This window comes from Teleopsis dalmanni, chromosome 1 (assembly GCF_002237135.1).
Source record: "Teleopsis dalmanni isolate 2A chromosome 1, ASM223713v2, whole genome shotgun sequence".
Taxonomy (NCBI): domain Eukaryota; kingdom Metazoa; phylum Arthropoda; class Insecta; order Diptera; family Diopsidae; genus Teleopsis; species Teleopsis dalmanni.
This window is the reverse complement of record NC_051846.1, coordinates 127515359-127528369: the sequence shown is the minus strand read 5'-3', so window position 1 is coordinate 127528369 and position 13011 is coordinate 127515359. Positions and strand designations below refer to the sequence as shown.

Below are 13011 nucleotides of genomic sequence, written 5' to 3'. Positions count from 1 at the left end.
AGAACAAATAGCTTCAGAAAGTGAGTAACAAATCGATGATTTTGCATCGTTTTTCTCTATTATCAAAAGGAAATAAATTAATACTTTGACCAGTTTATAAATGAAAGATATTGCATACCCTTTTCATATGATTCTGCAGATTTGATAAGCTCTGTATACAAAGCAGCAAATACTGATTGTAATAACACAGAATCACCTAAAATTATTGTATATTTTCCTAATAGTCGAAAAAGTAAATGCAAGCAGTAATTATATCACACTTACCTAGTGGTTTTGTAGAAACTGGTATTATATCTTGTAATAATGATGTGATTTTGTAAAGACCCTCTGGTATACAGTCCCACATTTCGGAAACACAAGTAAGTGCTAAAGACATTGCCTGATACATGCTTGCACCTGCTTCAACGGCATTTATTAACATATCAACTACACAGTCCAATACCGGATATACAAAATGCATAATAGCTTCTAACCAAGGTGGACGCTTTTGATTCCAAACCTAAAATCAGTTAAATATTTAGTTTTCATAAAAATTGTATTATGTGCTTTATGATGTTTTAATACTTGACGTTTATCTAAGCAGTCACTCCAACCACTTGAAGCAATTTCTTCCAATACCTTAACTAGACAAGCTTTTATATCAAGAGCCTTACCCACTGCGATCAATATATATGTTAACGATAAAACAATTTGATAGTTCGATTGACCGACTGGATCTAAACGTTATATTATTTATTATAAAATATATAATTTTGTTTTATATAAATGAATAGATATACCCAAATCATCACCAATCAGATCAGATACATTAAAACATTCACTACGGCATAAAAATGCCTTACATTTTTGCGGTTCACTTCCATGCTCAGTAAAAGAATGTTTAGCTACATTTTTAAAATTTTCTGATGCTGGCAGATATTTTAATAAATGCCGTAAAATAATTCCTGTTAAATTTGCATCCCGCATTAATAAAACCTTTAATTTACAAACATTAGCTGCGTTGTTTATAATTAATTTCTGATTGACTTTACCTTTACTAAAAATGACCAATCTGCTTCAGGAAAAGAAAGTAGCACTTTTAATTCCAGAGAAATTGCGGTATTGGTATTTAAGTCCGAAAAGTCTGATACCCATTGACATGATTGATCTTTCGGAAAAAATCGTGGTAAAGCAAAGATTATCCAAGCACTTGGTAAACCTTGCCGTGAAGAAAACATTTCCATATTTTCTAGACCCTTACGGAAAACCTATTAAAGCATATTTTTGAATTAAGTTTTATACCAAATAATAAGCACTAATGTTTCTCGAACTGTAATACCTACAAGTATATACATGAAATAGTATATAGTGGAATATTTAAGACATTAAAAAATAGAAAGAAATAAAATTTTATACCAATAGTCAGCATACGACGTGCTATCAGAAACATTGTGAGCAATCAGTTCAATACGTGAAGTTATAATGAGGCCCTAAACTATGCTCTATTTTTGTTAAAAATAAAAACTTAGAAAAATATAATATAACTAATATAATAGATTATATCCTGAAATATTGAAATCGTTTATCTTTGATATAATTATTAGAATAAATCTTTTAAACCGAACACATCTTTTGTGCACAATATTGATCTTTAGCTTGTATATTGAATCTTTCTTAAAAATATTTACTCAGTTCACTGTTTATTATTTATATGGAGACATAACAATACAACTTAAGTTGTAAAACCTTTTTCTGATAAGAACTGGATATTCACAAAGTCATCAGTGTCAGAAAGGCTCAACGAATATAAGTGATATCATAGAATGCAGTGACTTATACTGTAAATTAATTCGTAAGACTAGCCTGATTAACGAAAGTGAGCTAATATTACCCACGCTGAAATATAAAATTGTTATACCTGTCGTCTGCAGATTTTCTCTACTTCTACTTCACTTCTGACTTTTTGTAAGTCCATAGAAAACAAAAACTATCAAGAGCATGTTTGCCTACATTGCCTAAATACAAGATAGCTCGTTTGCTATCTTCATGTCATTGGACGCATTCTGATACTATAGTATTAATATTCCTTAATGTATTAAAATCATTTTGAACTTGTGCAATTATTTAAGTATAATATTTTGAGTTAATCGTTCCAGCCTGAAGGGGTCCCAAAATCTAATAATCTGATCTGTTTTAAAATCTAATAATATGTAATTGATCGCGAGAAGACATTACGATAGCATTTATTTCTGTCTAAAATATTGTTGGGTAGACACACATTGAAATTGAGTTTTTGACTTTTGAGCCATTTTGTTTTAATCCAGCTGTAGAAATATTCGATGGAAGGTTAAAATAGATGCATAAAAGATACATATATTAGATACATAGAAAAAATAATATATGTAATAACTTTGTAATATTTGCATAGCGTTGTAAATCAGAACGCTACTCTCGATTTGGATTATATGATCCCGATCATATATTCCGGAGATATGTATTGAGAGGGCACTGTGTAATCGCATCACATATGCATAAACTAAACCTAATTTACAACGATGCTTGTAGGAAATGCAATGAGCCGGATACAAAAAAAACCCTGGAACATTGGCTGAGCAAATGCCCGGCTCTCTTGAGAACTCGACAAAAATAGCTTGGGGCTATCAGTTTTACCGGACTAGAGCACATACCTAAGGTTTCTGCTGAAATCCTAATAAAATTCAATAATAACACGCGCATACTAAACAATGCACACTCTCGCTAAAAAAAAAAATTAATACTCTGATCAGGTATCGCAATGGATCTTAATAGTCTACGCATAGCCTTTTTACTCCGTCAGCATAACCTAACCTAACTTTATTACGTATTACAAGGTTATTAAAATAATGAGAGTGTAGAACTAAAAGTTTTACATAGTTTTTTTTCTGGTACCTAAGAAAAAGAACACCTAGCTCCGTTATAATCAGAAACCTAACTCAAATAAACTCACAATTTAAATTTAAACTATAGAATAAAATAAACCGTCTATTTAATATAGAAATACCTGATACTGTAACAAAACTATTTTTTACTTTTTCTAGTTATTACTTTTAAAGTGGGTACCTAAATATTATTTTTCTAAATAAATATTATACTTCCGAATTTCAAGTTAATAGGGAAGTAATTGTGCTTAACCTTCTTTCCTTCAAGATATCAATAAATTTAATAAAAACTTTAACTTCAAAAGTGAACATAAACACAAAATATTGCATTTAATAAACTAAATTCGTATGCTTTTGAAAAAGTTTTAGTTGGTTTATGTTAAAAAAATGTTATTTTAATATTATAAAATGTTTCAATTCGTATCTTTATGTAAAAAATTATTCAAAAAGGGGAATTATGAGAAATAAATAACTTTCATTCTATATACAAACCTTTGAGAGCACTCCAAGTGGCGCACCGCGTAGAAGCAGGCAGTAAAAAAGTTCTCTACATTTCGCATGTATATCACGGATGATGACACTTTGGTTTGTTAACTGAAGTCCTTTCATACATAAAATTTAAATTAATGTTAATTAGATGCAATTTACTCATAATCTCTCCGTTGATGGCTTAAAGTCTGCTGGAAAATGTTTGGTGTAGTTTGGCATTACATGAATTGCTATAAAAACCATTCTATGCGTTGTGCTTAGAAAACGCAAAGACTGTTTATGAATTATGTATTTTTGTATAAATAATTTAAGGGCAAATATTGTGGGTTAGAAAGAGCAGCAGGAATGCAGCAATATTAAAACGTATTAAACGAAGCTGAAAAATTAAATTCCATATATGAATTGCAGCATATATTATAAAGAATTGTAATGAATTCTTTATATTTATTTATAAACTATACATTTCTAAATTTGATTATTTACCTATTTAAAATTATTGAAATATTTTCACTCTACGAGTTTAGATTTAAGTGAATTACAGTTTTTGTTTTTTTATTACTTTACTTGCAAATAGATTATTTAATGCTTTAACGGATATGAACCAACTTGGTCCCTGTGTGTGTTATTATATAGATTCACAATATACCTGTATGTTTAGTTTAATCCTAAATTTCAATTCAGATATAGAAGGTTTATATGTTTCGAAAATAAACAAGAAAAAGTTATAAAGAAATAACTTTATAAAAACCAAGATAGATTTGGATCAAACTTGGCATATATAGTTGTTATTATACAGGTTGTTATAATATACACATCTATTTATCTCAAATATTAAACCAGAAAACAGAATATAACAATCCTAAATGACTTCATAAAAACCAAGTTAGATTTGGATCAAACTTGGCATATATATTTGTTATAATACAGATCACAATATACACATGTCTTTATCTCAAATATCAAACCACAAACCAGAATATAACAATCCCAAATAACTTCCTAAGAACCAAGATAGATTTAAACTAAACTTAAAATATATATTTGTTATAATAAAGGTAACAATATACACATGTATATATCTCAAATATTGAACCAGAAACCCGAATATAATAGCAAAAATGGAAAATGGAAAAATGGATTATTTATAAAAATCAATAATTTAAGAAAACTTTATTTAATTTGATATATGTAAATTTAAACTTTCAGCTAATTCTATTCAATTCATATTTTTAGTAAAATTAATAATAAAGTAGAAAAATTACTTTTTAATTCCTTCAATTTCTTTAATTAATCCTCAATCACTTACACTCTTACTTTTGAGCGTCACTACTCAGAGGTATTTTAGGCATCCATTTCAATACTAATGCAATAATCTTTTCTTCGTTGATATCAAGTTTTTTCGTTCATAAAATTGAGAATATTTTCTTTTCGGAAAAATTTCTTTTATTTGTATATTTCAAATTTAAAAAATCAAGAAATGGAAACAATTGAGAATAATTAAATAGTAGAGTATGTGGTAATCTCACAATAGATCCGACAGTCGCAGTGCCACATCCCCTAACAATAATAATGTGGTAATCTTCATACATACGATCGAGGGTTGATTTCAGCTGTTACTATCATTATTTAAACATTTGATTTTTATAATTATCCTTTAAAAATCCCTTCAAAAAGTATTTAATAAGCAAATTATTAACAAATTTCATTTAATGAAAACAGAAATGGAAACAATTACAAATATTTCAATGTGTATGGTACTCTCCATTCATATGATCTAGAGTTAAAATCAGCTGTTACCGTCATTATTAAACATTAATTTTACCAAAAAAATAAACACGCAGAGTGGCGAATGAACAACGTAAAATATGTTTTAAATCTTAAGATTTGAGTAGTCATGGATCAAAAGTAGCTAAATCACATAATAAATATGAAATTTGTTTTTAATTCCAATATTTGAAAAGTCGTTAAAATAAACTGTTTAATCACACAAAACATGCGAAATTTATCTTAAACTTTTACATTTGAATAGTCTTAAATTAACAGTTGAAACACCTTATTAACGTGAAATTCATCTACAATCCAGATGTTTGAGATGTTGCGAATCAAGAGCAGCTACATTCCTAAACCAAAAGTAAAATTCGTTTTAAAACCCAAAGTTTGAAAAGTTGTCAAGTGAACCCAACTAAATCATGCGTTAAGAAGTTATGAAGAAAGAGTGTATGGAACTATTGAATAACATAATAGAATAATTGAAGAGGGTTGTTTACGACAAGAGGCATAATAAAGGAAATTTTAATTATTATAAAAACTATAATTAAACCACTCACTCCAATATACTAAATGCGTAAATGAATAATATTTGTTTGTACATTCATGCTTTAAAGTTCTGTACGTAGTGCTGTGGAACGATATCTTCCCAAATTAATATCTCTAGATAAACTTTCTGAACTACACCAATATTAAATCACTATAACTAAAACTATATCTAAAAATATTTTACAAACTGTTCTTATATATGTTGTCATTTAAAAATAGTAGTTTTACATCAAATCTTTTGGAACAAGAATAGTTATAAGGACTTAATGCCTACCTTTAAAATGCAAGAACAAAATGTCAACTCATTAGTTTGTCTATTATCTATTATTGTCTATTATCTTATTGTCTATTGTCTACTATTATTTTGTCTACAAAAATGTTTGTCATGAAAACAATTATCTGTTGAATAAGTTGAAATTATTAAAATGGTTTTTGGACCAAATACCACATAAATGTTTATAGGGTATAATAGTTATTCCTAGTTATAGAGCAGATCGCATACAATATGTTACTTCAACAATCTAAGAAGTTATAACTGTTCAGGCGGAATGAACTTTGCTAAACGTAAAACATACAACAAAAAAAAGGAAATAACATATAAGAATTTACTTTTACATATATATATAAAGTGTTTAAAGCTTTAATCGTAATAATATCGGGAGATCCAAGTAATAACTTGTATTAAAATTTGTTTTACTTTATACAGCAAATTTATTTTCCTGCGAGTCATTTCCTGAATTACATTTTCGTTCACTAAACAATAAATCAAAAAGTATTAAATTTGCCATAATTTAATATTTATTATAGTTAATTATTATAAAAGTCATAATTAATTAATATATTCGATAGTTAATTAAACAAAACTGATTGCTAAAAATGCTGCTTCTATGTTAGAAAACGATAATTGCATCTGACGCAATTATTGTTTTTAAGAACTAGAAATGATAATTTTGAACTACGAAGTGATATAAGAAAATGATTTTGGAAAGACTTAATTACATATTGTCTACTATACTATATTTTACTATATTTTGATTACTATATTTTGACTATGCGATAGTGTGACTTTGTCGTTCCTTACAGTAATTTTAAAAAATGCTAAAGTGCAATGCAAACAATTGGTTACAAATACAAATGAAACTTAAAAATGATTTAAAGTAAAAATATTTTAGCTAGAAAAATAATATAAATTTTAAAAAATACTACATATTAAATAAAAATCAAATTTTACGTCACGCAAAAACCTACAAATTATATACTGGTTAATCTCGTCGATTAAAACATTAATATATAAAATTATAACAAAATTATATCCCTGGTAAACATAAGGCACTTACCCACATAAGCCTCACCACTTTCACATATATGTGGTAATAATTCAGCAACACAAAACAATAAATTTGTTATGTCTACCAAATGCAATTGCGCTCTGGCATTACTGGTCACAATTTGCGAATACCTTATAGTGAGGATACTTAAAGTTTCATTCAACATGCCCGCAAATATGCGTTGCGCCATTTTTGGTGGCACGGAATTCCATAAATCATCATTTGTGCCCCGCATATAATGCCACCACATTTGCACCGTATAAGAGCCACGTTCCGATTCGAAAAATGGTTCCGTGTCCTCCCAGTTTAAACAATCTGCATCTTGCACAATATAAAGCAACAAGAGGCGGCAGTGTAAATCCAATAAGCGTTCTGCGAGTGCTTCTGACATTTGCGAGTATTGCTTTAATGTCAGCTTCGTTTAGTAAATACATATTAAATAGTAAATATATTAGATAAATAAATTTTATATCTTTAATATTTTGGTATAAACACCTTTAATGCACCACCTTTCTCATCTCCCTTTGGCGGACAATATTTAGTTGTAGATACTTGCAAATATATGTCCAAACAATTTCTAATTAATGCCGATGCACCAATCGTAGCTGTTAATACTGATAAATCAGCATGATCCAATGATTCTTGTGATAGGACATGTAAATGTTCCAACAGTAAATCAGCAGATTTTGTTACCAGGCTCACAAATTTTTCTGGATCAGAATTCTTAACGGTCACGGAAGTCTAAATAGGGAAAGGAAAATTTTTTATTTAAAAAATGTTAACATATTATACAGTTAGATTACATACAGGGTCATGGTTATCAAGTTCTTTTTCTGTATGCAAAAGACCGGAATATTTTCGATATGAAGCATAATATTCATCTTCCCACCTGAAATGTAGAATACGTAATTCAATGTTCACTTAATCAAATAGATATTTATCTACCATAACACCATTTTAATAGCTGCGAAAGATGCAAATCTTGGAAAATCTAATTTACCACCAACAACTCCAGGACAAATAGGTTCTTGAAGAACGCTTTGATGCGTCTATCGAAATTTAAATTAATAGATTAAATAAACAAAAATGTATTGACATGGAATTTAGATATAAATAAAACTATAGTTATCTCAAGATACATTAGGTATGATAAAACCATATCCCTGATACAATGTTTAATAAAAAAATAAAATATTTTTAACAATATAAAACGTGAAAAATAATGTAAAGCAAAAGTTATGTAGGAAAAGAAATACTCGCATTTAACTAAACTTAAATATGATTAAGTTTACGAGTAAATAAAACAAATAGTATATAATATTAGAAGAGTTTGAATAGAAATGAAAAGACAAAAATAAACATATTAGTTAATTTATTGAAGTTTGGCTGAGATACAACGCTGTTTCGAGTAATGCCAAGTATTGCCAAATTTCAATAAAATAACTAAAATTTTTGTTGTTGTCTTTTCATTTCTGTTCGAATAGTTTCTTTTCGTCATAAGATACGTCACTTTCGGCACTTTCTAAATAATTATTTTGCTCATAAACAAAATTATCAGTTTGTTTTTTCATTAGAGTATTTCTCTTCAAATCGACTTTTGGCTTTCCTACATGCGGTGAATAAAGACTAAGTTTTGATATTCAGCCCGATTTTTTACAGTTCATTTGATATCTAGAATCATATTCCTTTTCCTTTCTGTTTTTGTATTTTTCTCTATTATGCATTCTTCATGTCAAACTGGGACACCTATTCATCAGAATTTTATCTTGTAACTTTTCTGTCTGTGTGGGACATCTTTCACACTTATAGAATAAAATTATTTTCAAAAATAACAGTAAATCTTATACTTAATTCTCAGACCTCCTCTATTTTCAACAAGAATTTTTCATATTCGTTTAATGCCACACGTAGAATTTGTAATGAATCCGCTGCCCATACAAGGTCATCTATATATACTTAGATACAAATGCTTGATCGTACATTGGCTATGGGAATAGCTATGGTTATGGCAAATCTTATACTTAATTATCAGACCTCTTCTATTTTCAACAAGAATTTTTTATAATCGTTTAATGTCACATGTAGAATTTGTAACGAATCAGCTGCCCGTACAAGGTCATCTATATATAGATACAAATGCTTGACAGTACATTGAATATGGGGATTTAGTTATCTGTTCTTGTTACCGCTGTGGTATTTGTATATACAGACGATATTGTTTTAATAGCTAATTCATTATATAGATTACAGGTAGCAATGAACCAGACTTAAAAATACATATATATCAATTTCTAATAAGGATTCCTCACTTTCGCGCAATGCTATTCATACATTATATAACGATTCCCCAATTATTACAATGTTGTCTGTACAAATTGTTTGTAGTACATTGACTGGGGATCTAACTCTCTGTTTCTTATTTTTTTGTATTTAATGGCATCCATAAATGTAGCAAGAAGCATGTAGCTTAAAAATTCTCTTTGTCTTATACCTTTCTTTATTTGTCATTTGTTACCTTATTTCCTTATGTATAACAACAGATTTTCATTCATTTTAAGTGTATTTAACGTAATTGTAGGTTGTTTATATTTTTGTTCCAGATCCGATATTTTTATTGTGTATCACTTCTTATTAAAAATGTGCAGACTTTATTTATTATAATATCTCTGTGGTCGAGGTAGAGATTTTCCTATACTTAATTTTTTATACAATAACTTCAATTTCGTATTATGTCATTTATATTATGTATTATGTCGTAAAATATATAGCAATTAGTAAATCATACCTCTGTACGGTTTTACATAACTATATTGTATTAAACGATATTATAAATCATAAAATCATGATATATTGAGATATTTAATCTTACCATTAGCTTTTTTTATGAATGCTATAGATTGCAATCACCAATAGTATTTTGCATATTAGAATATACATTCGTAGACCGAAGAAAATGGTATATGCAAACAAACTTGCCAAGTTTTTCTTCTATTTTTACTGACAAATATTATAACACAAAATTAAAATAAAAGATAGCAATTCTGATACATACCGATAGTTGTGACATACAACAATTAAGCTAGTATAAATAGACTTCGGGTTCTACTAATCCTTAAATACCGTAGTGATGAGAAAACAATTAAATAATTTAATAAAAATAAAATAAAGTTGGGCTGATAAGGGGTAATAAAAGTATTGAGAGAATGTTTTCGATGACAATAACCTAAAGTTTGCTAGGCTATAATAATTCTAGTTACTTTTCCGTTAATTTTTAACCTGTTAATGCTGCTATAATACCGCAAAACAATTAATAAATCTGTCGTAGTACACCATTATATCAATTTCTGAGTACATTTCTGGGACTTTTAACCCTTAAATGACTTGTATATAGTTAGCAATTATCAAAATGTTATTATAAACTTTAATGTAAATATATAATATATGTCATGATGGATAAAACCAAAACATTCTTCCTTCATTATAAGGAATAGAGAATGCGGAATAGAGAATCATAGAATTATTTTAGGTCTTTACTGTTATCCAAACTGTAATATACTGTAAAACTTTATTTTATTATATCCTTATATAAAAAATTGCAATATATCAGAATACAATAAAATACCTCCTTTTATCTCTAGACTCATAACTTTAACACTACTAGAAACCCTATGCAGTCCCAGCACAACGACATTTAACCTCTCCTCACTGAGGTAAATTGTTTTGGATGACATATAGTTATTACATTCTTTGACTTAAATATACATGTATACTATATATTTCATTATATATATATATTATAAATATATTTATTTAAATATATTCACGGTAATGACAGAGTTCGTTGAATAATATTATGTATTTTTCGTTGTATGAAAATTGTTTATAACTCAACAATCGTATGAATAATAAAAAAATACGATAATACGCAATAATTTAACATTATTGTGATATCTATAGATTTATAAAATAAATTTTTATACTGTTGGCCTAAAAAAAATTAATATTATAATTAAAAAATACCTGATAATATTGCAAATCACGCTGCAACAATATAGGAACTCGGTCCATAAGATTTCCTTCTTCCATTACCTCCATGGTTCGATTTTTATTTAATATTTATACCAGCACTAATATTTCTCTTATTTTTTGCTTCGAAAGAAACTGTTTTTTGATATCACTGCATTTGGAAATTGTTTGTAATATATTATTATTGATTAAACAAAGTTGGTAACTTAGCACTGTGAAGATTTTATTTAAAATTTTTCGAGTTTTTTTAAAATATTAGTTATTACTATGAACTATTACTATGAAATTCATATCACAAAATTTTACAAAAAAAATAGTATATCACAAAAAAATTATGTTATATAAATGTTATAGATACTCCCTTTGTTTTTATTTTACTTTATCTGGTTAAACTTTAATCAAATTAAAACCTTTATTTATTACAAGTACATTATAACGAGGCCCTACGTTTACTGGAAACAAGATAGATGATGGATTGCAACAGTATATTTTTGACTGAAATACTATTATTGTTATAAGAATGATATTTACTTTTTAAAGAAAATGGACAATTGCTAGTTGAATAAAATTGGCGACATCGATTTCGATTAATAATTTTAATCAAGTTTTTCTCCCTCAAAAATATATTTTTACCATATTATCCTCTTCGAAGGAGTGTCCATATAATTTTATAAAAAAATAATATAAATTATTCGATAATTACACTTTTGAGCTAACCATGCAGACTTCTGGGGATCTTGCAAAACTCCAAAACTAGGACCACTCATACAAGTGTACTAGAGATCCTGATTTATTTGGACTAAAATTATAGTTTTTTTTTGTTTCACAAATTATTTTTTTTTCATCGTTTATGACTAATACATAAACCGATATTTTAAAAAAAAAAATAAATTTTTGTTGATAATAACTCCATCATACAACTGTTAAGACAGTCAAACAATTATTTTGGACTAACAATTTTTTTTTGTTTTGTTTTGTTTTTTCTCTCTCTTTCTCTCTCTCTCTCTCTTTCTCTCGCTCCCTCTCTCTCTCTCTCGCTCTCTCTCTCAATATTATATTATATTATCATTCAGAAATTAATAACATACTTATTATACATGCACTTATTATTTATATGCTCTAAATCTATCTGATGGATTTTAATGAAATTTTTATGGAATATTTTGAATAAAGTTGAATGTTGTAGGCAACATTTGAACCCATTGACATATCTGTTTATTAAGATCTTATGATAAAAAAACATAGAAGTGGGACTAAAACGCATTTATTAGATGAACGTGAAAACAGTGAGTGAAAATAGGTGCGATCAACGGGCAAAACACAATGATAAGAACAACGTATAAATCATTTAAAAATCGATTGTTAAAGTAAATGAATTAAACACCAGAACAAAGTAATGCGCGCATGGAATAACTCGTGTTGGAGCAGTAAATTCATTTCCTAAATAAAAATGACAATATATTTACTTAATAAAATTAATTATTGAGTTTAACAAAATTTGTATGAATGAAATCATCTTTTATTATAAAAACCTATTTGTTTTTTTTTATTTTAAATTAGAAAAATTTAGAATAAACTCAATGTTAGTTTACAAGTATAATAAAATTATACAAGTATATTAAAATATGATAGAAAATATTATAGAATAAAACACACAGTCTTTATAAAATTAGCTGTATTTAATCCTAGCTGTCCTTGTAGTACTCTAACTTTATATCACTTCTTCCTGAACGAAAATATATCATATATGTAGTAGCCAACTATACTGAGTGTAGTGTACACGAAATTTAAAACAAATTATACATACAAAATAAAATTTAAAATCCTCTCCAATGATAAAGACTACAAAGAAATTAAAAACATTTACGAATGTATTCGGTCTTATCATACCACACCGTCTGAAACGAAGAGTAGTGCACAAATTTCTATGTTTGTATGATATAATGCTGCATACA

At 27.6% G+C, this 13011-nt stretch overlaps 2 protein-coding genes across 2 annotated transcripts in view; one reads left to right on the top strand and one right to left on the bottom strand.

The window, feature by feature from the left end:
* The window catches only part of LOC119673299, a 20781-nt gene extending 9656 nt beyond the window's left edge, over positions 1-11125 (bottom strand). The window contains exons 1-12 of the mRNA XM_038084565.1: positions 11051-11125; positions 7976-8079; positions 7838-7919; positions 7526-7771; positions 7040-7445; positions 3390-3499; positions 1032-1247; positions 780-975; positions 565-716; positions 265-499; positions 119-196; positions 6-56 (exon numbers count right to left, since the gene is read on the bottom strand). Coding sequence (XP_037940493.1) covers positions 6-56; positions 119-196; positions 265-499; positions 565-716; positions 780-975; positions 1032-1247; positions 3390-3499; positions 7040-7445; positions 7526-7771; positions 7838-7919; positions 7976-8079; positions 11051-11125 — 1951 coding nt within the window. The remainder of the gene's footprint in view (positions 1-5; positions 57-118; positions 197-264; positions 500-564; positions 717-779; positions 976-1031; positions 1248-3389; positions 3500-7039; positions 7446-7525; positions 7772-7837; positions 7920-7975; positions 8080-11050) is intronic.
* LOC119666025 overlaps positions 1-13011 on the top strand; it is a gene marked incomplete at its 5' end in the record, with an annotated part of 335995 nt that overhangs the window by 237988 nt on the left and 84996 nt on the right.